The sequence below is a fragment of the Tetrao urogallus genome, assembly GCF_951394365.1.
Source record: "Tetrao urogallus genome assembly, chromosome: 7".
NCBI classification, from domain to species: Eukaryota; Metazoa; Chordata; class Aves; order Galliformes; family Phasianidae; genus Tetrao; species Tetrao urogallus.
In genome coordinates, this window is record NC_136820.1 from 25,363,634 (window position 1) to 25,391,110 (window position 27,477).

Below are 27,477 nucleotides of genomic sequence, written 5' to 3' on the forward strand. Positions count from 1 at the left end.
GACCCAAGGGTACAAGGACATGAGCATGCTTATGAGAGTGAGTAAAAACATTCACAAAGTCACTGCCTCCAATCAGGCATAGATTATGATTAAATAAACAAATGATTTCTGTCTATGGACATCAAATACCAAAAATGACAGGAGCTGACAAGTGGAGTTTGTCACACTGAGTATAACAGTCTCCTGGGGAAGGGCTCAAGGGACATTCCTGCAGAATGTGTGCTTGTCCCTCATGTCACCTCACAGCGGTAGAGCATCCACAGGGACACTGGTGGCACCTGCTGAGGAAAGGCAGAAGCATGCAAGAAGTTCTGGACATTCAGGAAGGACCACGTGAGCTCTTGAACCCAAATAGATACCCTGAAACCAATCAGTCCTGCCCATTCCCTCAGTCCTCACATTTCCTGTGGTGAATTTGACAAGTCCACCAGATGAGCAGGCTCGAAAGTCCTCTGAACTGTAGCTGAGGGCTATGTTCCAGTTGTCCACCAGGACTGTCACGTCACATACATGACCAAATGGAAGGGGTCAGAATGTCCGGGCAGTACTTCACATTACATTACTACCACTGGCTTTTACTTGGTTCAAGCAGCATCTCCCACTTCCGTCCTCTCCAGTTGCAGCTCTGCACAGCTTCTGAGCAGAATGCAAACATTGTCACAGTTCTAGAGATGCCAGCCTTTCTAGATCACATTAAAATCATTAGCAGAATTACAATGATTATTTCTCACCCCTCTCACTCCTCCACCAATATTTAAATAAGATTTATCTAGCATCTACAACATTCATTTTAGCTTCAAAACAGATGCTTTTTTTCCTACATTAATTAAAAGCTTTCCATAACTTTTGCCCAAACATCTAAAAGAAAAACACAAAACAGCAAATCCAACCAATAATCCTAAAAAAGACTGCTGTTATTATTTTAAGCATGAAATATCTTAAAGAGTATGCATTTTATTGAGTCTTAGACCTAGTCCATAACTAGTTTGCAGCAGAGCAATGCACAATTTATTCTCTATCCGCTGTTTAACCAGGCAGAATGTGACATGAAAGGATGGTCCTGACTGAATGCTGTAGGTTTGCCAGAGATACAGGAATAAGTTTTGCTAATGATTCTTTCTTAATGAAGCTTATTGACTTCACATTGCTATGCACAGTTGTTGCTGAAGCTCCCTTTTCAATCTAGTGTACAGATTCTGTATTCTGAATACCTGCACAGGCATATGCATTCACAAGAATAAGTGGAAATAGACAATGGAGGAAATGATGTTTCAAACAATTTTCTGGCAGCAAAATATACAATTATTTTCATTGGAAAGGACAAATATTTGATTAAAGAGAACTAATTGTGAGACTGCTCTCTTGGAAGATACTCCAGCACAGAGGTGACTGGAAGATAGAAACCTGCAAGATGGAACATTTCTAATCTCATTTTTTTCCTTCAAGTCTGTAAATGCACTTTGTGGATATCAAGCAATTAATTTCCAGAACTTAAACATTTCTAATATTTGTTCACCTTCAGCATATCACACTGGCTGCCTGCCTGGACAGCTATCGCTGATGGTTTTCGCTCTTTATGACTTCAGCAACAATGTCCTACCTGTGTATGACAGTGTAAAGCCTGGAAGGCTGTAAAACGCATTGCATGTATGAGCACGTGGAAAGATTTGAGTCTGGATATCCCAGAAAATACATAGGATATTTATATAAATGTCAACTTCACTATTCATTTTCAGTGCATCTCAAATGACAGCTAAACTAGAAAGTATGTTTCCAGTATCCTCCACCTGACACTGCCATGGTTGTGACCCTCAGGCATTGTTGTGTTTTTATTTAATACACTTTCAGGTACAGCCTACTAGCCAGACATTTCCATCACACATGTTGCAAATGGGTACTGTATCATTTGTAGCCAGGAGTAAGGCCAGAGGAAAGCGGGAAAGGCTGCTGAATAAACTAAATCAGGAAACCGTTTGGACAGCAGCCTTCCCATCTGAGGTGATGTATACTGACATGCAGGACCTGTCCTCAGCTCAGTATATTGTCACATGGAAACTTCAGTCTGTATGTCAGTGCAGCTTGGGCCATTAGCCATTTTTTCTCCAGTCACCCCTGTTCCAGGGGGAACATTGCTCTAGAGAGTGCTGGCTGATACAGTCATTACTTATCATCATGACATCCCTCCTGGGATGGGTAACAAATGAGTCCCACATGTCTCCTGAAAAATCTGTCAAGACCATCAGTATATTACAAAGAAGGCACAGACAGCCTTTATATAATAACTCTTCTGAAAAAAAGAAGTCTAGACAATGCAATATGAAAGCCTAATAGCTTATTCATCAGCAAAAAAGAACACAAAAAAATACAACACAGAATAATTGTTAGGCTCTGATATAATCAATGCCTGTACTCCATCATGGGTCTTTCGTGCTTATTAACTGGAATGTGTGCTCATATATGCCTATGAAAACACATATACATGTCGTCATGGCACATCAGAGGTCAAAGTTACAGTGCACTTCTGATCAACTGAGAGAAAAAGATCCACAGAGAACTGTCAGGACGTCAGCAGTGTTGGCACCCTTTCTCTTCACACATACAGACTCAGTGTCTAGTCTCATTTTTAATTTAGCAGACAAACCACTCATACTGACCGATCTTGCATTGAATCTGTTACTAAATTCAAATGCCCATCGTCCTAAACCTTACCAATGGGATCTCCGAGCTCCTGGGTCCAGCTTTGCCTGCAAAGTTGCATACAAGTACCAGCATTCCTTTGTTTGCCTGGTCTCCACACTGGGACACTGAAACTGCTTATGGAGCAGAATAAAATTTACTTTAATCTGAATTTTGCTTCCTGGAAAATTCCTACTCTCTTCATTCCAATTTCAAACATAACCTAAATATTTCTACTGATACCAATGTTTAGCCAGCACTGATAATGTAATTCTAAGACTTAAGCATTGGAGAAGCAATCTGTAAATGTCTGCAGGAGGAGAAAAAAAAAGGATAAACAAGCCCATGTAAGAAAGATCAAGATGTTGCAATGACAAAAGCCAGATATGTCTCTAAATCTCTGGAAAACTATTTTAGACTGAGGTCTGTGATGCAAGGGCCAAAGCTGGATGTGGCTCTGAGCAGCCTGTCTAGTGGTTGCACATAGCAGAGGGGTTGAAACGAGGTGGTCATTGTGGTTCTTTTCAACCCAGGCCATCCTGTGATTCTATGATTCGTTCTATGATGCACCAATAAAATAATACTTAAAATACATTTGGAAAAAAAAATTTATAAAGTCAGATAAAATCTTAAGCTAGCTATAGCTGCAAGCCTTGAACTGTCTTGAAAATGCATTTTCAAGGTATATGACACTGCTTCCTTGTTATTCTGATTATTTTATGTTACTTCTAATAAGATTAGGGATGAGGAGGGTAAGTTACCTTTCTCCCCCACATCCTCTCACAGAGGAGTTGTGCCTTTCTATTCAGCTACTTGCAATTCTGTTAAAATTATCTTAACTGAACTCTTCTTTTTGCTGCATTTGAATGCTTTTCTTATGCATGGCACAGTTAATATTTCATTAGTGAGACCTTCAATTTTCCTAAATGACTTAAAATCATTTGTTTTATTCTTCTATTTAAATGATTAAGTTGACGAAGGAGAACACTAGGGGATTTGCAATAGATAAAAATCCCAAACTTCTACATAATTCTCCTTTGCACAGGAAAAAAAAGATTTAAAAAAAATCCACAATTGAAAGATGAGCTGAGAACTACATGAGGTGCAAAAATCAACTTCATGGCTCCATTTAGCAAAGTATCTACTTTACGATTCCTCCCTCTCACACCTACATGCTGATAATTCCGCTATGCAGGATCTCTTAAAGTTATTATTACCTCAGTTCAGTGGCAGTGATTCTTTGCACAGTTTAATTTGTACATGTTGCACAGCTTTCTATCAGTCACCAAGCAGAGAAGTACACTTAAATGTGTAATAAGAAGCAACATTCTCACTCAAGATTAAAACACTGAAGCCAGAAGTTAGCTCAGATGTATTCATTTATCTTTTAGGTGAATAGCTTCATTTCCTAAAGCACTACATAAATGCAAATATCGTTAGCTTTCCGTGGGATATTTGAACACTGGCCCATCTTATCAATATACCCAACATTCATTCAGCGTTTTAGTGCAAAGATCCATCAGAGGTAACACATCTGTTCTTCCCTCCTGATAGCTTCCATTGGGATACTGGATATACCTTTACAGCTGGTACCTTGTTTTCCAAAGAGTAGCCAAAACATCTATTAAGTAACTTATCAGCTCTGAGGTGAGAGCTGATTTGAAAGAAGGTTTTTCTTATATCATTTCAGTGATATTTTAGGCACAAATTCACATATTTTATAAATTACAGCACTGCTTTGCTCATTTAAAATCCAGTATATGACTTCTAAACATGTTATTTTCAGGGATACTCAGTGCTATTCAGTGAAAGTACTCATTGATCTCAGGTTAATGTTGCAGCACCACATGATCAGCAGTGATTAGTAGAAATAAAGGTCTTCTGTGTCTTTTTATACCATCATCAGCTGCAAAGTCAGCTCTAAAGTCACCTGATGATATCACTTTTCATATTCATACAATCTGAATCAATTTTTAAGAGAAAAATTTGTTTACTTCAGCTAATGAACAGTCAGAGATAAATGGAAAGTATTGTTTTACTTTCAAATGACAGATCCCCAAACAGCTGTTTTAGAACAGTATTATGCTAATGATCAATTTTCTGACCATTAGATTTCAGCAGAGCATTCACAGGCTTAAAGGCAAGACTGCAAATGCAATGGATCAGAAGCCCACATGGGAAAATGTGCGTATGTGTGCACACACGCACAGGCTGAATCACCAACCATCTCATATAGCTCAGTAATAAAGTAATTGCTCTTCTTGACATTTCAGATGAGATTTGGGTCAGATTCTGCACCATCCTGCTTATGTCTCCTGGCAGTTCCTTGCACACTCCCATGCTTCACTCCACTCCTGCTATCAATCAGCCATCCTAATGGAGCGACCGCTGCTGCTGCAAGACAGCAGCATTGTTTGCAGCTTGCTGTCTTGCAGGAACCCACACCCAGGGACCTGCACACACTGGTCTGCGGTGTCTCTTCAATAACTAGTTGAAATGAACAGATCAGGCTTGGGGGCAGGATAGAGGAAAAACTAACAACAAAAAACACCACCACAAACAAACAAAACCTAAACAACCCCCATCCAACAGCAACAAACCTTGTACAGCTGCACTGCAGCGATTCATTACAGGCTTCTTGTCTAGCGACATGAACGTAACTGCTAGAGTCTCACAATAGCAGCTGTGAAATGTGTCAAATTTTCCTGGAGACACAATAAGAAACACTCTGGATTGCTGAAATTAGTTCACAGACCAAATATATCAATTATCAAGAAGTATTAACGTATTTGAAATTCTATCCATTACTTATGGCTCAGTAGCATAACGTCAGCACCATATAAAGGCTGCCCAGATTGTTTTCCCAAAACAGAAAAAAATATATCCATGGATGTATTTTGTGAAGCCCATCATAAACACATCATGTTGTCAGATATTATCCCATAAAGTAATAGTACAGATAGTGCCTATTATTCAAATAACTCAGGAGACCAAATGGGAGTAAAAAAAAAGAATCCAGCAAAACGTTGCCCTCATTAACCTGAAGTTCCAGAACAGATTGTCTGTTGTATGATCACTGCAAATATATTCTGCAGTGTCAGAGATGCTCTTCCATGCCTTATGGATATCTGAGAACTATGGAGGATCTCTCACAAAACACTCAAGTATTTGCTCGTTGCATTTGTTGCTATACTAAACATTGCTTCTCTCCCAAGAGTACTTCCTTTCCACCTAGCTATCAAGAAATAATTCCATTGCTCCAGGCTATTTTCATTGGCCAGATATCCATTTACTACAAATTGAAGTGTCTACAGAGAAGGGATACAATTCCAGATACACCAGCACACTAACTCTCAAATATATTCTAGTTAATTTCATATAAAAATTGCTTTTAGAAAACTGATTTGCATTAAGAGCAATGCTTGACATATAATATAATGCCTCTAAGATATATAAGACTCTTTGTAGTAAAAGGGCGAGAATATCCACATTTTCAAAATATACGGAGTTTGCCTTTTGGAAGTCACAATTTGAGAGACAGAGAACGATTGAAGAAATTTTTGGTTTATAATAGTGGGTCCAAGCCAGTGAGCAACACATCTGATTTTAAAAATCACTAGACATAAGCTTCAAATCTATTATGCAAGTGACTGCACTATGAACTACACAGGGAAATGTCAGAGACTGTATTTCAGGTAGAGTTCTCAGTGTACTATTAACAACTCACTACTGCTGAGTAAGGAGGATCATAGGGTATCAATGAAGGCCTCTAGTAGAGAACAGAGTCAAAAACTGATACCCACACAGATACATTTGCACAATGCTGAATAAGTTTTGAATACATTTCCTGAAAGCACGCTGTCATCATGAATTAGTACCACATCAAATGCTATCAGTAGAAGGGCTGAATTTATAAATCTCTGCTAAGGGTGTGGGCAGGCCATGAGCTGAGCAGGTACAAGCCTGCAGTGTATCTGGGTAGCACATTGCTTTAATGGTTTCTTTTTTGAGTAAGCCCCAAATTGTTCATTCACCACTGATAACTGCAGAGTGCAAAGGCAGTACATAAACAACTAGGCAAGGGACTTAAATAAAATAAAAGCAGTTCAGCTTGAATGTCAAAGCAGGCTGTGGCTACCGGGTGGTCACTAGAAGAGTAATGGGAAGGAAAATGGACTTTGAATTGGTAAGCCTTGCATGGGTGCACTGGCACAGAGTGGGTTGCTTGTCTTCCTGCTGCTGCTCAGATAAAACATACTCAAGTCCCACATGCTTTATAATCCTAAATGTGTGAACGAGAGCATTTCACACATTCAGAGTGAATGCCATATACCACTTTTTTTTCTCCTTAAGATTAAATATCCATTCCCTGTGCACAGTTAACTGTTCTACCCCTTTCTGAAAGGTTATTTTTACTCCTGGTTGCACTTAAGCGCTGGTTGTGGAGGGGCCGGGAAGGAAGAAGGACGGCAAGCAGGAAACACTTCACCAGGTTCCTCTCCTCAGGCAGCCCTCAGCTCCTCAAACGGAACCCGAAACATCCCATCTCGCTAACACGGCTGCGGCCGTGGGCGCTCAGCGAGGTCACGGCACCACCTATTGAGGGAAGGCAGCAGCGCAGCACGCTTCCAATTTAGAAAAAGCATGAATCCCCTAGAATGGAAGATAGGTTGCCAGCCATCAATTACGTATATTAATAAATCGGCAATAATAGTGGGGTGGGGAGGGGGGCAGGAGGCTCTGCACTTTGGCATAGGACCCTATGTACTCCTCCATCACCCCTACCTTCCAGCTCCCAATTTTTCTTCTTTCATCAATGTTACGAAGTAACCGAGTCATATTTAGCATTTCTGCTGCTCTTTCGAGACAGAAATAGAATCCCTCCTGCATTTAAAACAAACCCGGCTTTCATTTCAAATCAGAGCAGGACAGTGTGCACATCCATGCATTCCACAGAAATCAAAGAATGGGAGCTTCTAAGAATTATACTGGCCCTCCCATAGCCCACAAGGCAACACCCAGCCATGACCACCACAAACACCACCACTGAAGAACTGGATCCTGGTGCACAGTGGCAGAGATGTCAAAGCCACAAAGCTCTCCTGACCATAAATTGTGCACAAATTAGTCTGGCCTGCTGGGTCACAGAGCAGGCTAAAATAGAAATAGCAGCTCTGCCATATCTCTGGGACAGGCAGCGAGAAGTAGCTGCAGATGGTGCAAGTTCTGGAATCTGCAACAATATTTAGACTTCTAGGATTTATTTTAACATTTCTTTGCACATTCGATGAAAAATCATAAAATCACTGTCAGTGTGGGAAGTGAATTAGTTCTTAACTCATAATAGCACTGTTTAAATACACTGAAAGAAAAATATGGTGACAAACTGAGTGAGCAAATTCAATCACTTAAATGGATATGCAGGCAGACAGCCAGTAACATTCCTAAAAAAAAAACAAAATTAAAACATATTTAGCATTCAAGAAATAATACATATCCCTGTAGAACATAAACATCCAGGAATTGATATGAAAAACAGTCAGTAGATTTTTAACCTATTGTTTTTCTAGACATTAACATACATCATGGTAACTCTTACGTTACTCTTCTGATCACTAGGAGAACAACAGTATTGTGGCATGGTGGTCAAAGGAAAAGTGAAATAAAGGCAAATTACGTTTATTCTTCTACATCAACTACACGGCTGGTGCAGCTACAAGCATTGCTTCTTCCTGAAAACCTCTCAGGTAAGATACCCATAACTGCAGTCACTGAAATGTTACATTGCAGCGATGCTGAAGCTCCTTAATCAAGTTCTAGTTTTGCTGTATTTGGTGATCGACTGCCTCAAGAAAATTGACTGCCACAAGAAAAAGTAGCTCCATTATGGAGCTGTGTCAGCTCTGCAGAACCCATGACAGCTCATTAAACTGTGTGGCACCTGCTCCCCATAGACAGGAAACCTGAGCAAGTCATCTCAGCTTTCAGGCTTAAGAGGCAGGGATTCCTGGAGGAAGAAAAAAGAATAACAAGCAAAATCAAAACAAAGATGTAGAGGGATCTTTACCTTATCTGACATCAAGAGACTTCCAGCAAAATTAAACATGTGATTTGGTATTCTTTACATTGCCAGATAGACATCATTTTCACACATGAAGGCAATTAGTGTCATTCATCACTGGTGTACACAATCTTCCCTCAGGTGAACACATTAGCACAATAATGTCTTCTAGGTATGTGCTCAGTTTCACGGTCATATAGAAAGCTGTATGAAATTGAGAAATAAAAGGAAAAGCAAACTACAGCCAGCCAGAGAAGCCTCCAAAATCATTCAGCAATTGTCACTGTCAGATCTTTGAAACTAGGCTATTTTAAGGTGTCAAATCTTTCTCTAGTTACACTGACAAACATACGGTGCTAGGAAATTTTGGGTCGTCAAACTTGTCCAAATTTGTATTTGATAACCTACTCCCATCTAAGTGTATTCTTCACACTCCTCAGAATGTGAGGAGACAGAGTTTGAAATTTGCCTGGTAGGAACTCACCTTTGCACTCCTCTAACTGCTCTAGCTAGAAAATAAATAGAGAGGAATCCAAACTATGTAAAGTATTTGGATCAAACAAACTTTTCACTGCTAAAGGTAACACAAGGTAGGCAATACAGGTTGCACAAGAGAAAAGCAGCTCTTCACACATCTTTCAGCTCTTATTTACACGTAGCAAAACAGTGAAGTTTCCCATTCTCCAATTTATAGTGTTCAACAGAGAGCTTGCCCGAATAGGAAACTGGACAACTCTGTAAAGGAAAATGGAGTATAGAAAAGAAAATAAAAAGCATGATTGTTATTTCCCCCCCTTCTTAACTTGCAGTTTAAAAAGTTAACTTTCTGCTTTTTTAAAGACATCCACAAACTGAAACAAAACAAACCCCAAACTCCACACCTTCCATTAATTATGCGTTAGAGCAGAAAACCAATGTAGCCTTCATAAATATACAGAAATAGGTTTCTCTAAGCACAAATTAAAAAAAACACATGTTCCAAAACATCTGTAACAGATTACCTGCAGCATGCTATGTAGAACATGCCATGAATGCATCAAATAAAGCCTTTGTTAAAGATTAAAACTTCTAGGCAATAATGGTTCATAAAATAACACTGTAAATAGGTGTAGTGAATCTGGATGGGATGGAGTTAATTTGCTTCACAGCAGCCCTTATGATGCTGTGTTTTAGGTTTGTGGCTAGAAGACTGTTGATAACGCATTAGTGTTTTTGGCTAATGCTGGGCAGAGCTCACACAGCACTGAGGTTTCCTGTTTCAATGCCTCCACCCCTTTCCTGCTTGTCTCACAGGAGATAAACTGCTGGGGAGGGAAAGAAGCTGAGAGGGACACAGCCAGGACAGCTGAACCCCTACTATGGAATATTCCATATCATATCAGAAGGTCATGCTCAGCAATAAAAGCTTGGTGAAGGTAAGAGAAAGGGGGATATTAGGAGTAATAGTGTTTGTCTTCCCATTGTGAACACCTGCCTGCTGACAGAAAATAAATTCCTGATTTACTTTTGCTTCTGCACATTGCTTTGCTTCACCTATTAAACTGGCTTTATCTCAACCCATGAATTTTCTTAGCTCTGCCTTTCTGGCTCTCTCCCTCACCCCAGAAGGGCAGAGGTGAACAAGCAACTGGGTGAGGGCTTACCTGCCTGCTGGAGTTAACCCATCACAACAGTCTCAGCTTTTGAGTCAGTTTCTTTAGTAGTCCAAAGTCAGACAACAGTAAATCATTCATATATGCTGCTTTGCTTTACTAGACTTTATTACAGGCCTAACACATTAAAACATATCAAAAAAGGTAGGCTGCAGAGTTTTTACACTATAGAATGCCAATAATTTTAAAAATGGAAATGACACCATTGAAACTAGATGAAAACTTGCAAGAAAAGTATAGGGGATGAGGAAGAAGAAAAATATGAAGTCAGTTTTAAAAAAGATTCATGACCCAGACTTTTTTTTAAATAGAAAATTTAATATCATTCTTTGAGTCAAACAATTCTGTTTAGAACCAAATATCCATAATGAAGTTAAATTCGGATTTTGAACCTCTAAATAAGATCCATTGTCTCAGTTAACTTGCATTAAGAGTGCCTTACATATCCCGAATATCCCTTAGAGTGTTTATTTATCATGCTGAAGTTGATAGTTTTCCACACAGTTACAAGAACAGGTTTACAATTAAGTTACAAAAATAGTTATAACTCATTAGTATTTCTATACATAGTTCAAGCTATTATATGCACACTCTGTACAGTGGATGTTAACAGTGGTTAAGTTCACTTACTTGAAACAAAAAAAACTTCAAAACTAAATCACTCATGATTAGGCCCAAAATATTTAGGCACCGTAACGCTTGCATGTCTGGCAGTAAACATCCCTACTTACACAAAGCAAAAGCAGTTTCAGTATCCAAAAGACCCACATCCACACTGCAAGACCTTTACTACAGGGTCTCACACTGTGCCTTAGGGCTGGACACACTAGCTCTAACTGTATCGATTTCTTACAAAGAACAGCTCCTGTCTAACAGACCAACCCAAAGGCAGAAAACCAGGTTTGCATGACAAAAGCTATAGGGGTAGCAAAGCAATCTCCTTCATTACCAGAATCTCCATTTAAAAGTTAAAAAAAAAAAGAAAAAAAGAAAAAAAAGAAAATGGCTTCTCGAGTAGACAAATACCAGATGTTTTTGCCATACCCAAATAATTGTTTTTAATGTGTTTGGTTGGATTTTATTACATTGGCTGCACTCATCCTGTTCATCCTTCCCTTTCAGAAGTAATAAGCCTAGAAGCATTGCTAGAGTTTTGGTTTTTGTTAGAGGCAATAAAAAAAACTTAGTTCAGAGGAGAGTATTACTGCTAGTCTTAGTTGTATCTTAACTACCTGTCCAGTCTCACTGATGTGAAGGTTCATGTAGGTGCCCGACTCTGAAACAAGTCACCCATTTTGTAAGATGGTAACACACAGATAACCCGTTACAGACTGGGAAGAGAGAACAGGGGAAAAAAGCAAAACCACAACTAAATTTCCCATCAGCTCCCCACCTCTCAGAAGGAAGCCTCAAATAGCAAACAACAGATAAAGAAATAAATTATTTTTTCAAGTCTACAAATCTCTCTTATGCTACTACAAGAACCATCCTTCCCATCACGCGGGCACAATGTTTCAGTCTGATGGTTAAAAACCCTCACAGTTTAATCCAAGAGCTCAGAAATTCTGTGGTTAGCCACACACTAGAAAGACTAGTCATGTTTGCAATTAATTGCTATGAAGAAATTTATTCACTTGAAGGACTTCAAGGACAAACTGAAACAAAGTCAACTGAGGCATGTACTTAACTGTACCAGCACAAGGCTGCAAAATATACCACACCATTAACATCAAGGTCATACACAAGCCAGAAGTGCAGCAAGAACTTCAAAGCTGCACTATACAGGATAAGATACCTAATGCTCGTCTTTCACATGAAATTAAGCAGCGAGCAATTGCCCCCCAAACACCAAGATGGATAAACAAATCTTCAAGTTTTAGTGGCTTCACTCATTCATTTTTATAGCATCATATTTAAATCTAATTTTGTTCTGTGGGTCAGAGCAGCAAATCAGCTAACATTCATACTCATTTAAGTGTTTCATAACAGTCTAACTTCAAATTTTGAAATTTTATGTCTATTATATATGGAATACATTAAGGTTTTTGTTTTGGACTGTGCCACTGCACTACAACGCCTGAACCACTGTTTCAACAGATAACTGAAAGAGCTTTATTTTAAAGTGCAATAGGTTTTGCTACAGGAATTGCAAGAAATAGTTCAAGTGAAAAGAATACCAGAAATAAATCCCTTCAAATATTTGATCATATTCTAAGATTAAGGGATAAGTTACAAGTGAACTACTCATCATTTCAGAAAAATAAATAAGTTAACCCATCAGAAAACCTCTTACACAGATGAAAAGAAATCAGGAAAGACAATGGTTCTTCAAGCTGAACTTCTGGAAAGAATTTAGAATTTGTATTACTTGGACTACAGTGGACCATAAGGCTCTCATTTGTTACAAAACAAAAATCAATAGAAATAAATGAGGTTATAAGAGGTCTTTCATTTGAATCATAGCTTGTTTGCAAAACTTACTTTGGTTACCAACATGCTGACAGTTATTGCAAGCACAAAGTAACATGCTTTTAATGCTCCTGTAAATTACTTAATCTGAAAATTCACCAATACTACCAGATTCTACTTTCAGGTTAGAAATCTTATTTATTCAGTAATCCCACCACAAATAAATAGTGTTAAAATTTATACCCATTAGGTATCCCAGGTGAAAAGTAGTTATTAAAAACAATATTTTATCCCTCCATATGCATGGAAAGAATAATCCCACTCGGCACATTTTATTTTAAAGCAGATAACACAGCATTTTAAGCAATGGGAGATTCACAGATTAAGCATGCATTTTGCTCAGCATGTCTGCCAAACTTCCAAATGTCAGTCTGAGTTGTGTCACAACACCACATAAGCAAGCATAAAATCCCTAAAAACACTCGTTCAAGCAGCATCTGCTACCTACTGTGACCAAATAAGTACATCACCACACCATTCCAGTTATTTTAGATTACTTTTTTCCTTTGAATAAAATTTTGATTTAAACTGGTACAAAATATATATATATATATATATATATATATATATATATATATATATATATATGCCTAGGGTTGTTTTTTCTTACATCAAAATCAAGCAAGATAAAAAAACAAGTACAACAAACTCAAGGCTTAAATACTCAAACACAGAGGGAAAAAATACTGCTTACTGGTTGACTTCAAATACAACATGGTTTAAAACAGATTTCTTCCCATATGCTCCAACAGAAGCGAATCCTTCCATGTCACATACTAGATGTTACTTCTCTGCTTCTAGCCAGCTTCCTTCTAGTCTGGTCTTGAGTAGTACTCAAGATTCCAGTACTGAAGTTCTCCTAAACCAAAACTCAACTTTTCAGTCCTATCAGAAACTATAGGAAACTGGCAGTTTACATTCCAATATAATAGTCAGATTTTTCATTGGTATCCAGAATAAGTGCTCACTACATTCAGACAGATTTTTTTTTCTATACTTTTTTCCCCTTCCCCTTAAAAACAAACAAAAAAATCAGACTTGCCTAACTGATTTGTTTCCCCACCACCACCTTTAGGTCCACCTGAAGAACACTGATGAAGAACAATAGACACAACTTCACCAAATTACTGCAGCATACAGGATCATTAGTGGCAACAAGTTACTCTGTAGCTTTTTTACATAGTGTTTATTGCTAAATCATTTTATATAGCTTATTTCCAGGAGGTGGGCAGCATAAAAACTACAGCATTTCAAAAATTTAGTATTCATTACAATGTCTCAATAGAACTTTCTTGAAGCTTCACTTAATTCAGAATTAAAACAATCCCAATCTAGTTAACTAAAGAGTTTTGCACCTTGCCCTTAGAACAGTCAGTTTTTAGAAGTCAAGCAACTTGGAACCTGAAACTTACAATTACTGCGTTTGATAGAAACCCCAGAAATTCTCATTGTGCAAACGAAACCGATTAAACTATTTTGTATTAGTTTTGTTCTAAGTTAACATTTACTCTTTCAGAAGGAGTTGCTTTATCCTAACCCCACAGCTGATGTGAACTATGAGCACTCAGGAGATTCGGGTAACTAATGCATTGCTTTCTGAGCCTCTGCACTAAATACACACACCCCAAAGTATTAGCACTGACAAGGAGCTTAGATACAAAGTATATCACAGCAATAAAAATGCTAAAGATTTACATCCAGCTGCCCAAACCCATGCTCAAACAGGTTTCCACTTAGTTCCTAACTACACAATTCTGATTTTAATAGTTTTACTCAAAAGTTTAATTGAAAAACAAAAGAATGGAATGACATTGTCGAAGTCTCAACTCCTTCACTTTCCAGTCTTGAATTTTTCCTTTGTCAACAATGATTTGGCTGGGAGAATTTCTTTTTTTAAACCTAGCAACATACATTCTCCTTATAACATCCAAGAGATGGCAGGGGGCAATATGAACAAGAGGATGCCAGATTCTAAAAGTTGCACATTCAAGTATAGCGACCTCCATGAGAGCTTCCCTGGCTTTCACAGACTGCATATCACTTCTGATCAAATATAGCAGAAAGTAGAATTCCAACCAAAGAAATATTGCCACTGGTTTACTAATATTAGTTTTACGCCGAGGTCCCTCAAAGCAATCTTAAGTAGTTATACTGCAAGTTTCAAGAGTCAAATATCAAGAACTGAAAATATAAACTTAGAAGTTATGAGTATCAATTCTTCTAAAATGCTCATTAGTGACACATTTCACCTAAACAGACAAATACACACAGTTACTCTAAATTGATATACCACACTGTAAAAGCAAGGTCCCAATTCAGTTCAAGAATCTGTAATTCCCCCTCTCCCTCCAACCACACAACTTGACAGAAGTGTTTACAGTAACAGAAAGCAAACAGAAGGGGAAAAAACACAACATTTAACAAGTGCATCTATATACATTTTGAAACTTTTCCCTCCTTGCAATTAAAGTGAACAGGCCACCATGTTTCCTTTGCATAACACGCACATATTCTCTCCTTTACAAAGTACCAGTCCTATTCAAAGGATTTCTGCAAGCATCAAGAGCAGTCATTCCACACTAACCAACAGGTGCTTTTACTGAGGAGGCTGAAGTACATTTAAATACTCTGACTGGCCCAGCTGGTAGGTTGTGTTTCCTCCACAGTCCACATACTGGTATTTCTCTCTAGATATTTGCTCAGAGTGGCCAAAGTAAGAGGTTGTCACCGTCACCCTTAGAAACACAAAACAGAAGAGATGCTTGTTTTGTAAAGGGCTATAAAGTTCCCTAAAGTCATTAATAGGTTTTTAATGAAGTTTTAGAACAAAACATGTAATGTTAGGAACAAAGTTTCTTTAAAAGTTAAAAAAAATAATACCAGTTAACACAATCTACAGATTTTTCATCACAAATTTCACAAGTCACAGATTTTTTGTCATAAAAAACAAACAAACAAACAAACAAAAGTCTCGACCAGAGTTTTTTCCTAGAGACAGTAAAGCCAGGATTTAATCATTAATACTTGGTTTTAAAAGGGGAACAAAAAGTATTACAGAAGTTTCACAAACAATGTTCTACACACCACCCCTTCCAGCCACCCAAAACAGGCAGCTGTTGATTCAATCTGCTACAAAAAGCAGATCCTGGCAGAGTACTAAAAACCTTTGACTGACTCAAGGTCATGAGATTTTCAGCAAGTTTTGAACAGCAGCTGATAAACACAAGCTCATAACAAAATTTGTGAGATCATAGGAACTCCATGTCACAGTCCAGCTGCAGAGCACATACAGTACTGTATAATCAATGAATATAAGGATGTTATAATTACAAAATAAACAAGAGAGTTTGACTAAGCAGGTTATAAGAACAAAAAGAGAATAGATAGGATGCTTACCTGCATCCTGGGCTCACTGCAAAACTCCAGAGGAGGGATCTCCAGAAGAGATCCTTCCCCACTGGTAGTCACCTCTTAAATGGGTCTAGGAGAGGTGCAGCCAGGCTCCACCCCTTCCAGCAGCACAGCTGAATTGCCTTCACCTGTGCTCCCATGTCTGACTCATTGCTCACCTCAGGTGATCAATCAGAGGTTCAGGCTGTGATTCAGCAGTTCCTATACAAGTACTAATGGTTGCAGCTACTCAAGTACTTTTATGCTACCAGACCTTGCCAAAAGAAGTTATCTTTCCACAGTTCCATTTAAAGAACTGAAGATACTATACTAGGAAGTAAATTGATGTCATTTTATCAAAGATAGAGGAAACTGGATTAAACCCTTCTGAATAACATTTCATTGAGGACCATGTGGCTTTTAAAGTTGCTTCCAACAAATAGGAAATTCCCATACTTACTGCATCATCACTACTATGTTATGCACTTTGATTGATGCTAAAGTACAGAAGTCGCTGAAAAAAAAGAAAAACAGCTATTAGATTTACATCAACATCTTATACGCAGTTATCTAAAAAGCAAGAATTGTTGCTTCAACCAGAAATCCTACTATCTGTACACAGAGCTTGTAGAGTCAGTAGCAATGACAACTAAAACACTTGTTGAAAAAACGCTGTCCATGAGCATGCCGAGGTCTACTTATACACAGTCTTGCTTTTACAAGAAGTATTTTCAGGTGTACTTGCTTACATGAAATACTTGCCAACAAAAATGTCTTGTGAAGCAACATCCACTCATCTCTATAAACACATTTCAGCTCTGAAATACATTTCATTTTACAAGATCATAACCATCATAACTTTTACCAAGGCACAGGCAATATTTAGTGGCTGGTATACTTACAACATGTAGCTCATTTCATCTTGTATGACTGTGGGCACCATATAGTCAATCTGAAAAAAGAAAAAAAAAAAAAAAAGCAATAGAAAAAAAAAAATCAACTGAGCAGAATCAAGTATGAAGATTTACATACACCCAACTACAAAAGCCCACGCTATTTACCTGTTTCATATCCAAAGGACCAATGTTGGTGATGTTGTTTAGCCGTGCTTTGCCAATAACTGTTTTTGAAAACTGAACTTGGGCTGTGATGTTTGCTACTTCAACAGAATAATAGTTGTTGTTTGTTATATTTAGCGTGTTCTGTAAATAACAAAAGCAAAAAAGCAAACAAACAACTTTAAGAACTTCTCATGTTGAGGAGCATAAATTTTTGAATTTACATATGAAATAATACTATCTGAAATCATGCAACTATACTTTCCTGTCATCTGAGGTCTCCTTAAGGGTAAAGTGGAAGGGAACCAACACTGCTGTGCAAGTACCCCTGAGGAGGGGCTGAAGACTGTGCTTCCCAATACATTCACAACTCCACTGATGACTTTCTTCCCCTACAAATACTGACTATACTCAGTTATCCCCTCCATGAAATTTAACTATTTCAGGACATTTCCTAACATAGCTATTTGTTTTATTCAAAGACACCATGAAGAATTCCATCAAAAGTGTATGGAAAGAACTTCTTAAAGTTTTAAGATGAGTAGGAAATAATTTTTCTTCAAAACCTGTTTTGACAGATACACAATACCAGTTGCTGAATGGCACCCCTGTATCCATATTCCACCTGTATTCCCAAAATAACCAGAACAACTTTAAAGTCACAGTTCCCATGAAATCAGAAGACTCAGTGGTAGCCTACAACTGCAGCTGTATTAGCTACAGCTACAGGAAGCAGCCACAACAAGTCCAGTTGCATTTTTCAAATTGCTGATAGAATCTGCTGATATTTCTTAAGGCACTAAGTCCACCAGCTAGCCCACAATTTTATGTATATTAAACTGTCCCAGCAGCATCTCTCATTCCACGTATTGCAAACATCCAAACAGATGGACAGTCTTACCGTAATATTTAAATATATTATACGTCTGCTCTGTTCATAGTTGACATAAACTGACTTCACACCAATGTATTCAACATCAACTGAACGAGGAAATAGGAAAAATACAGCCAGTCCAGAAAGTAGGAGACATACAATTACAGAAGCAGTCACGTAGAGCTTTCTGTGGAAAAAAAAAAAAAAAGAGAGCACATTTCAGAGTTAAAAGCATATTAAAGGAAAACAACACAATTCCTCTTAAGTGATAAGGAACAAGACTAAACAATACAATTACATTCAGCCTCTTCTTAACTGCCACTGATTTCCAAAGGGGGTGATGGGAGGGGAAAATATGCTGCACTTTATGTCTACATCACAAATAGAGATGATACTCTTGTATGTATATTAAAAAAAATAAGTTACAAAACATGCGGTTATCCCAACATTCACAAATTTGAGGTAAACAGAAGAGGAAAACGTTCATTTGCTTTAAGAAAAAAGCACTTCCTTTAAAGTTATTTATAGCAGAACCTTCCTCATTCTGCAAGAATCTTCAGCACGCTCTGCTTGTACCAAAACATACCCAGAAAGGAATAACATTTTTTTTTCTTGGGATTCTTTGTCAAAAAACAAAACAAAACAAAAAAAAAAAAAAACAACACAAAAACACTTTCTGGGAAAGCATCAGGAACATCTTAGAACCCTGCTATGAAACTGCAAGTCTGCAGTTAAATTAACACAAAAGCAGGAAGGGACTTTAAGCAATAAAAATACACAAATAAAAGGCTCAACATCAGCTGTAGTTTTCTCAAAGTCAGAACACTAAATGAATATTTCTCAAATTTAGACTACTGCTACATCAAATTCATTATTTGTTATCTACTATGTGAATTTACTGTCTTTTTTTCACATCATTATTTACTGTTTACCAGAGACACCCAAAGATTTAGAACATGTATGTGAGAAAAAGAAACCCTTAATCGTTTCATTACAGTGTTGAGTAGAGCCTAGAAGAAAATACATCTTTTTAAATTATGTTACATGAGAAAGACATGCTTGTTTATTCTACTAGCCACTCAGATCTTTAAAAATTAATTCTAGTTGCAAAATAACTGTTGATATTCAGATAAATACCAACATGAAGACATCATGCAGTATTACCAACTTTACAAGACATAGTTTGACGGTTGTGTGCCCGCCTATTAATAAATAACTCCTGCAAGAGCTAGAGGTGAAGGTTGATAGTACAAGCAGAGTTCTTTCAATACCAAACAAGAAAAAAAAAATAGTTAGCGATTTTGCTTGATTCTTCTTATCTCTTTTGAATTATTAAATTTAGCTGGATGAGAATGTGAATACTGTAGATTCATGCATCACAACTATTAACTTACGTTCTTCTTGGCCTTAGTCTCTGATCACTGTATGGAATTAATGCTACCAGCTGGTTTTCCTGCCCTAGAAATAAAAACACTGTATCAGAATTTAAACAAGAAGAGTCATTACTTTTGCTATTACTTCAAATAAAAAGTGGCCTTTACAACTTTACAGCACTGAATTAGGATGAACATTTACATTCCAGCTAATGACTCGAGTAAAACATCGCTATAGCATGTGTACCCATGCCACCTCCTCAAATAAGACTATGGATACCAACACCAGAAGGAAAAAAAAAAAAACAACAAACCCACACAAAGCTGACAAAGACTAAAACAGCAACAAATTCTGCCTCTGTGTTGTATTCATTTACAGGAGGCAAAACACCTCAGATGCTTCCTTTTCTCTCTGTAGCAAATGGTGCCAAACAGATTTCAGCTCTCTATATTAGACTACAGAGTCAGAAACCAAGAACACAAGCACAGAGGATCTACTGAAAAACACATGGATGGCACCTGTCTTTATGTGCTTTGTCATAGAAAAAGATATAATTGAGATTCATCTATACCAGTACATACATGCCCCAATAAGAACTCTAATCTGCATTTTCAGTCAAATACAGAATTTGACCAGCACTATCACTTAGCTAAACAATCATGCTGAAGTGATTTCAACCTGAATCACAAAGCCAAGCCCTTGCTAAGCATAAATTAGTATAAAACATCAACCTTGTAAAGAGCTCTACCAATTTAATGCAGATTTTCAGCTTAGCAATTTTATACTGAAAAGTTAAAGCTGTCCAAGTACCAAAATGCACTTTCATGATAGTATTGAACAGTTTAATCATCATAGGCATACTGTGGTCTTCCATAACAGTCATGCAGTGATCCAGAGAACCCTTAATTTCTCATCTCTCTTCTCAAAAAAAAAAAACAGATATGATTTCCTTCTTAAGAGTACTGAAGAATAATTAAAAAGACAGTCCTATTTATTTTGATAACCCACTTGAAGTTTCAGTTTTAATCTATTTAATTATAATTTATGAAAAACAAATATTTATAATATGCAGTCAGATGTTTAATAAATTAAATGCTTCATATCCAAAAATCTTCCAGCCAAAGAAATAAGTTCTGAGCACAGAAATCCCATCATTACAGAATTTTTCCTTGCACTACAATAAGTAAAGAATTGCCATTGGTATTATTAAATATTTCAAGTAAGGAAGCAAACAAACTTCCTTCTCTGTAGTCTTTTAGTTAAGATATTTTTTGTCACATTACTTCACTGAATTTCCTATTTGATACATTTGGAAGTACTCAAAGAATACAGTGTTGTATAACGTTTAACAGCTACTACACAAATCCCTTCTGATATCTGCAACTGTTTAAACATCCTGTGCCCCAACACTTGTCTCCAAGGGAGGCAAGTTATTTGTGAACTATATGAAAACTTAATCCAACAGAAGCACATGTATCTGTGCCACACCATCCCTGTATAGCAGTCATTTTGCCCAAGTTGCAAGTTAAAAATCAGTTTTGTGAGCTTTTACAACCAATATTATGACTATATAGGATAAGAGTTCTAACAAAAACGAAGCCTTCCATCAGTTCCTTCCCCTGGTAAAGGCAGAAGGCCATGCCTCAGCACACTGCATTCAACACTTTCTCCTGCCCAGTTTCATGTACCCTGCATTTTCCCTTAAAAGGTTGATTTCTAAATAGCTATACAGGATGATTACCATACAGGAAGGAACTGTAATAAAGCAAAATGTTTTATTCAATGAGAAGTGAACAATGAAGGCAGCAAGTAAAGTAAACTGTTAATCACGAAAGCAAAGGTGCAGTGTGCTCCTTCCTGCAACAGCCAGAGAATGCATGTGTTCCCATACCCAGCAATGGCAAATGGGACAAAGGGAACGTGAAGCAAAGTGCAGGGCACTGAAAACAGGGCAGAAAAACAGCTATGCATGATCCAGGAAAAATGCTGTAGGTAAAACTTTCAATTTCTCTCTGGTACACAGCAAACCAAGATTTTAATTTTCCAGATGCTCTTAGAAAAAAAATAATCCAGTACCTTGTCTATCGACATCCTATGGACACAGCCTTTCCAAATGAAAACCTGAAACTCTGGCTTCAAGTAAGTTACGACTCTGGTTGATATTTGACATGCACAGAGTTCACCTGTCAAACCAGTTGCTCAAGTGTTGAAAAACATATCTATACTGAAAGCATCTTTCTACTGCAGAAAAAGAACAAGGGACATCCCAGGCATACCAATCATCCTGGAAAAGCATGTTATGTTTTAGAATGTATTTTTCAAACAATTCTGAGATTTGGTTTTCAGTATACAACTTTAAAAAAAGAAATTCTCCTCCAAGTTATAACAATACCAAAGCATGATCTACTAAGGAGAGCTGAGTGTTATTAACTACTGACTTTGCACCCTTACCAGTGCCCACACCCACCTGTTTTCAAAAGCACTACTTGTTCTTCTAAAACAATCAGTTGGCCTGCTGTCCTTATGCCAATTGGTAAGCAAGGGAAGAGCAAGATTGCATTGTTCCTCACAAGTTTTGCAATAAATATTTTTATTAATTCTGATTTTTTTAATTTAATTTTATTTTTTTTTACATGAAAACATCAGATCAGCTTTAATTTATACAGGTCTACTCTTCTCCCCATGTCTAGTGATATCTCAATACTTGCAATTACTTTTGCAAAGTTGTGTATTTTTTCAAATAGTTTAAAACTGTTACTTAAAAAAAAATACATCGAAATGTCTAAAAAATAAGATGTCAGCAAATTCAACTTGCAAAAACTAGGGATTAAAGCAGAAAAGCAAGGCATGCTGCTCTGCATAGACAAGGAAAGAGCTAGCAGGTGGCAGTCAAAGCTGATTAGATACACATTTCGTTCACACAGCATAATAACACTAAAACGCTCAGTGCTAAAAAGAAAAGATGGCTACAAAATATCTTTACTAGAGAGTTATTTGCTATTGCTCATTATAGTTACTGCTGCACAGATCTATGAGGTAAATTTATGCCTTAAAAAAAAAAAAAAAAAAAAAAAAAAAAAAGTAAAGAAATGAAGGCAACTTACCTCGTGGAATTCTTCCCGTTCCCTGGCAGGTAGGACAAGTGACACTATCCCTTCCTGTGAATTCCACGTATGGAAACTGTGACACATCCCCACATCTGCCATCCTCACCGTGTGATTCTGAGTGAACTAACCCATTCCTCATATTATCCGACACTGTACCTCCATCATAGCCATCTTCCTTACACGTATGTATCGGTAGATGAGAAAGAGATTTTCCCATTTCTAAAATAAAAGGCAAAAGAAGCTTTTTCCATGGAGAATGATTCAAATATGGCTTGCAATTTACCCCTCCGTATCAAGTAACTATTAGTGTATAATCATTACTCAGACTAGGCTCCTATTTACTTTTGTTGTGCTTAGACTCTATAAGACTTGCAAAGTGTTAGGGCCCAGTTAACCTGGAGTCTGTCTCAAACCAATAATCTGATCTCCAGGGAAGACCCATTCAGATGCTCACACACATGGGTTAAACAAGGGTGGATGACAGGCTCCCAAGACAGAACAACCAACTGCTGGCAACAAGTTACAGCAGTCAAGCAGCACTGGACAAACGGCCACAGGACACATTGATCTCAATAAAATAATTTCAGGACTTAAAACTTAACGCGCTCCAGAAACCAGGCTCACAATGTTCAGCAGAACCTGCACATGCAACTAAGTCAGTTCTAATTAGCTTTTTAGGGCAAACTGGATCAGCTGGCAATCTCTGGGATAGAAATACAGATCTTCAGGTGATTAAACTGATGATTTCTTTAACACAAAAGAAAACTGTTTCACAATAAAAATAAAGGGTAAAAAAAAAAAAGTTAATGCTGTCAATTCGTAGCATTTTTAAAGGCCTGCTAAAATACTAATCACAAAAACAGTTTGTGTTACCCATGTGATTTCATAACTTTCTCACAAACATCCCTCTTCAGCCACACTGAAACTACCATGAGATGGTTGAAACCAAAAGCCACAACAAAGTGATAGAAGTGGCCACCCTGCTAATTTGCAACAGGTATGAAACAACTCAATAAGAAAAACTAAATATATGTCCAGGAATGGCAGTCATCTGGTCCAGCTTTAATCCATAACCTCTTTTAATTAATTAGCCAACAGAAACACTAGGCACCCAGTTCACTGATGATGTCTTGGAGAACAGGGGGATTTAAAGCAAGTATGCAGCACTTTGTTTTTTCCATTGCAATTAGAATTTTTGCTAGTAATTATCACTCTGGCACACCAAGAGAGGAAGCACAATAAAGGTGATCAAGAGAGAAACGCAAGTCAGACTATTTTAGACCAACCACTCCAGACAGAAATAGATCTGAAGTATGGTGATGGTAACATAAGCCCAGCATTAATGAATTGTACTGCCACAAAAGCTAGGTGAATGTAGCAAGAGAAATGTAACTCAGTTATCACTAGCAGGTTCCAGTTACTGTTTCAGCAAACATGATATTATTATTTACTATAAGGGTAATAAAACCCATACAAGAAAGAAAACTTTTGTTGCTACAGCAATTTTGAAACATTCTAAGTTAGGGAACCATTCAGTGTAATAGAAATTATTGAAATGAAAATTGAAACCAGCGAGCTATTGAAAAAAGTTTCCTAAAAAAAGGTTGAAGTCATTCTACGCACAGTTTTCCTTCCTACTATCTCTGTAGCTGAACTACAGCCTTCATGCTACAGAACTCAAGTCTTGCAGCTTAGGTAACAGCTGTTACACATATAGATCAGTCCCCTGGTCTTTCTGCATTTAAACCTTATTCGATTTACCTACTCTACTGATGGGAGACTTAGGCCAACAAAGACAGAACAATAAAACAACACTAGAAGTAAAAACAGTTGTTGAGGATCCAACACCCACTATACATCATTTTATGAGTTTTATTCCATACTATCTCTTGCTGAGACTGAACAACCACTAGCAATTGAAGCACATCATTGTTTTAGTCTCTCTCAACAGGAAGACAGCTCACAAACTTTCCAATCACACCATGATGTGAACTGAAGAGCAGCAAGCAAAGATAGCTGCAAATTCATTTCACACCCTCGATTTGAATTAAAATAGTAATGCAGATGTATCCTTCAATGCCAAGCACGCACAAACTTCAATAATTAGAATTTAATAGCCTTTTTCTACCACCAGTGATTTAGGAGATTAATATCCTAATTTGCAGATGACAACATCAGCAATTTCAAGTGAAACACATTCCTGCAAAATGCTCTCTTTAACCGCCCTTTAATCATATAACAAGAGCTGAACCTTACAACAGCCGACCAACACTTAAGAACACCTTGTTCTTTTACCCCTTGTATGTCAGACAACAGTTCTGAGAAAAGAGTTACCTTTGTATCTGACAGCTTCTACACTGTCAACAAATTCTCACATCCTACTTTTTTTGTAACAGCTGTGCTAGGACCCAGTCTCTCCCTTTCCAGTCTCCTTAAACTTCTGTAGTTTCCTTGAATTTAGAGTTTGTCAAGAGATAGCTTTGCAAATTAAAAAACAATGTTGAAATAAGGCAGTTTTCTTTAAGTTTTCTCCCTTCAGATAGCTGATGCACACCACAGAACACAACACTGACAAAACTCAACACATGAAACAACCACATCCTGAACTATAAGCAACACTTATGAAACTCCCTTTTAGTTTCGGAGCTTGGTGAAATCTTATTGAGTTTAATTCAATTACTGTACTCTTCCAAAAAAAAGTTAGGATGCCATTCCTACTTCTTATGCACAAACTCGAGGTTAGGAAACTACTTATTTTTCACAACAAAACAAGGCTCCTAAGCATGGCAATTCTCCGTTGGCCCATCAGCTGTGGCTGAATCATTGCTAACATCCAAAACACCGAGGAGAGGCGCAGCAATGACTTGGCACTCACAAACATGCTTCGCACGGGCAGGCACGTCTGGGGATGCACAGCACCAAACTGCCTCTCACCGAGTCTTCGCCATCTACCTTTCTGTCTTTTGCAAGACTGGCTCTTCCAAACACTAACCAACAGGCCAAGACCCTTCCCGACACCCCCAACGTTTTGCACCCGGTAAGCCCCGCAGGCGGCTGCTCTCGCAAACGCGGCGAGGTCCCGCAGGGCGGCCGATCACCGCAGATCCGTGCTCCCCCGCAGCCCTGACCGTGGCTCAGCGCCGAGGCGCACGGGGCAGCTGCGGGTCTGCCCGCACCGCACAGCCGCGGCTCTCCTACCGGCCCCGGCCCGGCCCCTGCAGGGCCTCAGAACCCCAGGCCGCTCTCGGCTCAGCTCCCGCCCCCAGACCCCACCGCTCTCCGGCTCTCCCCGTCCCCACCTGCTCGGCGGGCCGGGCCGGGCTGCGCCAGGCACCGGGGATTGATAGGGCCGGAGGCTCCGAGGGCGACGCAGCTTCCCCAGCCCCTAACCCCGGATCCGGACCGTGCGCAGGCGCGGGGGGCGGTGCCGCTGCGGGCGGGGAGCGCCTCGATGGTGGCTGCTGCCCGGCAGGAGCGCGGCGCCCTGCGTTGTGCGGCATAAAGTGAGCCAGGTGGGCTTGCTTCTTGTTATAGTAGGCACTGTCATTATTTCCTCTCCCTCCGATGGTAAACTACCCCGCCGCGCTCCTGTGAGAACCGAGGGCAAAGAGAGCTGTGACAGGCCGGCATAAAGACGATAGGAAATAGGCATGGTGCCTCTGTCGGGGGCGGCCATTTGGTTCTGTAACTCACATCGCTTTTTACAAGGGTCTTGCACAACCCACGTGTACTCGGGGCAAGTGCAGTGAGATGTTTTCTCCAGGCATTTTACCGGAACAAAATAAAGCATACTGGAATGGAATGAACTTGAGGTTGTTGCTCTCCCTGTGTGCCTGCAGCTGGTCCGTGAAATGGCTGCCCAGGGAGGCTGCTGGAGGAGCGTGGGGCAGCCAAGGGACATGAGGCCGTGCAGGGATGCATGTCTGGGGATAATGGCTGGGGATAAAGGCGTTCGGAGGGCCAGGGAGGAACGCATCCCAGTTTGGGAGCCTGAGGCCAACAGCAGAAATGGATCAGGTCTGGGGCTGTGGGAGGGAAGACCTGAACGAGGCCACGTACCAAAGTCCAAGGGCAAATGTAAGGGCAGACTTCAAGGGAGAGGATAAGGAAGTAGAAATTATGACAGCATGGGGTGAGCATGAGGACGGGGCATGGCTCCAGGCTGCTCTGGATGCTGGGAATGGACACATGGCCTACAACATCAGTCCAGAGCTGCTGCAGGTGAGAGCCCTGCTGGCAGTATGTTGGGCTCTGTGTCCACAAAAGGATAGGCAAAGAAAATAACTCACCTGCAAAAATACGCACTCAGAAAAAAAATGGTCTGCACATATCATTACCTGAGCCAATGTCACCCCATTTATTTTCTTTATCCTTGGAACTTCCTGGTGCTTTCTGGAAGTTTAAAAGGTCTTGTTTAGAGTCATCCTCACTGCTGGTGAGTCGGCTCATGTAAAGGAGAGGCCTGTGTGCTACTTGCTGGTGACTCCTCCTCTGCAGTCAGACACAGTCAAGCATCTGAAAGTAGTGGCAGAGCTGTCATGTCATGGTGGTTGTCCCTCTTCAGCCAAGACTTTTGCCAGTCTTCAAGTTTCCTGAGGTCCCCATCAAAGCTCCCATGGAGTGCGGATGACCATGGTATTCTGTGGGTTCCCAAATACAAAATTATATGTAAGAACCTTTGAACAGAACACTGGCTTGTTTGGAACGTATATGAACATGACATATTCAGCAGCAAATGCCAGATGATGTGAATTTGGTAAGCCTGGCTACTTGCTTCACTGGCTATTGACTTTTGGTTCAGTCCCAAGTTTATATT

The 27,477-nt window shown here is 38.9% G+C and overlaps 1 protein-coding gene across 1 annotated transcript; it reads right to left on the reverse strand.

Annotated features, from left to right (window-relative positions):
* Positions 1–15,454: 15,454 nt before the first annotated feature.
* On the reverse strand, positions 15,455–22,878 carry TMEM106B (transmembrane protein 106B; the record flags this gene model as incomplete). Its single annotated transcript, XM_079538336.1, has 7 exons — positions 15,455–15,593; positions 16,709–16,762; positions 17,151–17,200; positions 17,310–17,450; positions 18,208–18,367; positions 19,575–19,638; positions 22,659–22,878. 7 exons carry the CDS (start codon positions 22,876–22,878, stop codon positions 15,455–15,457), a joined length of 828 nt encoding a protein of 275 aa, XP_079394462.1.
* Between the last annotated feature and the right edge of the window lie 4,599 nt (positions 22,879–27,477).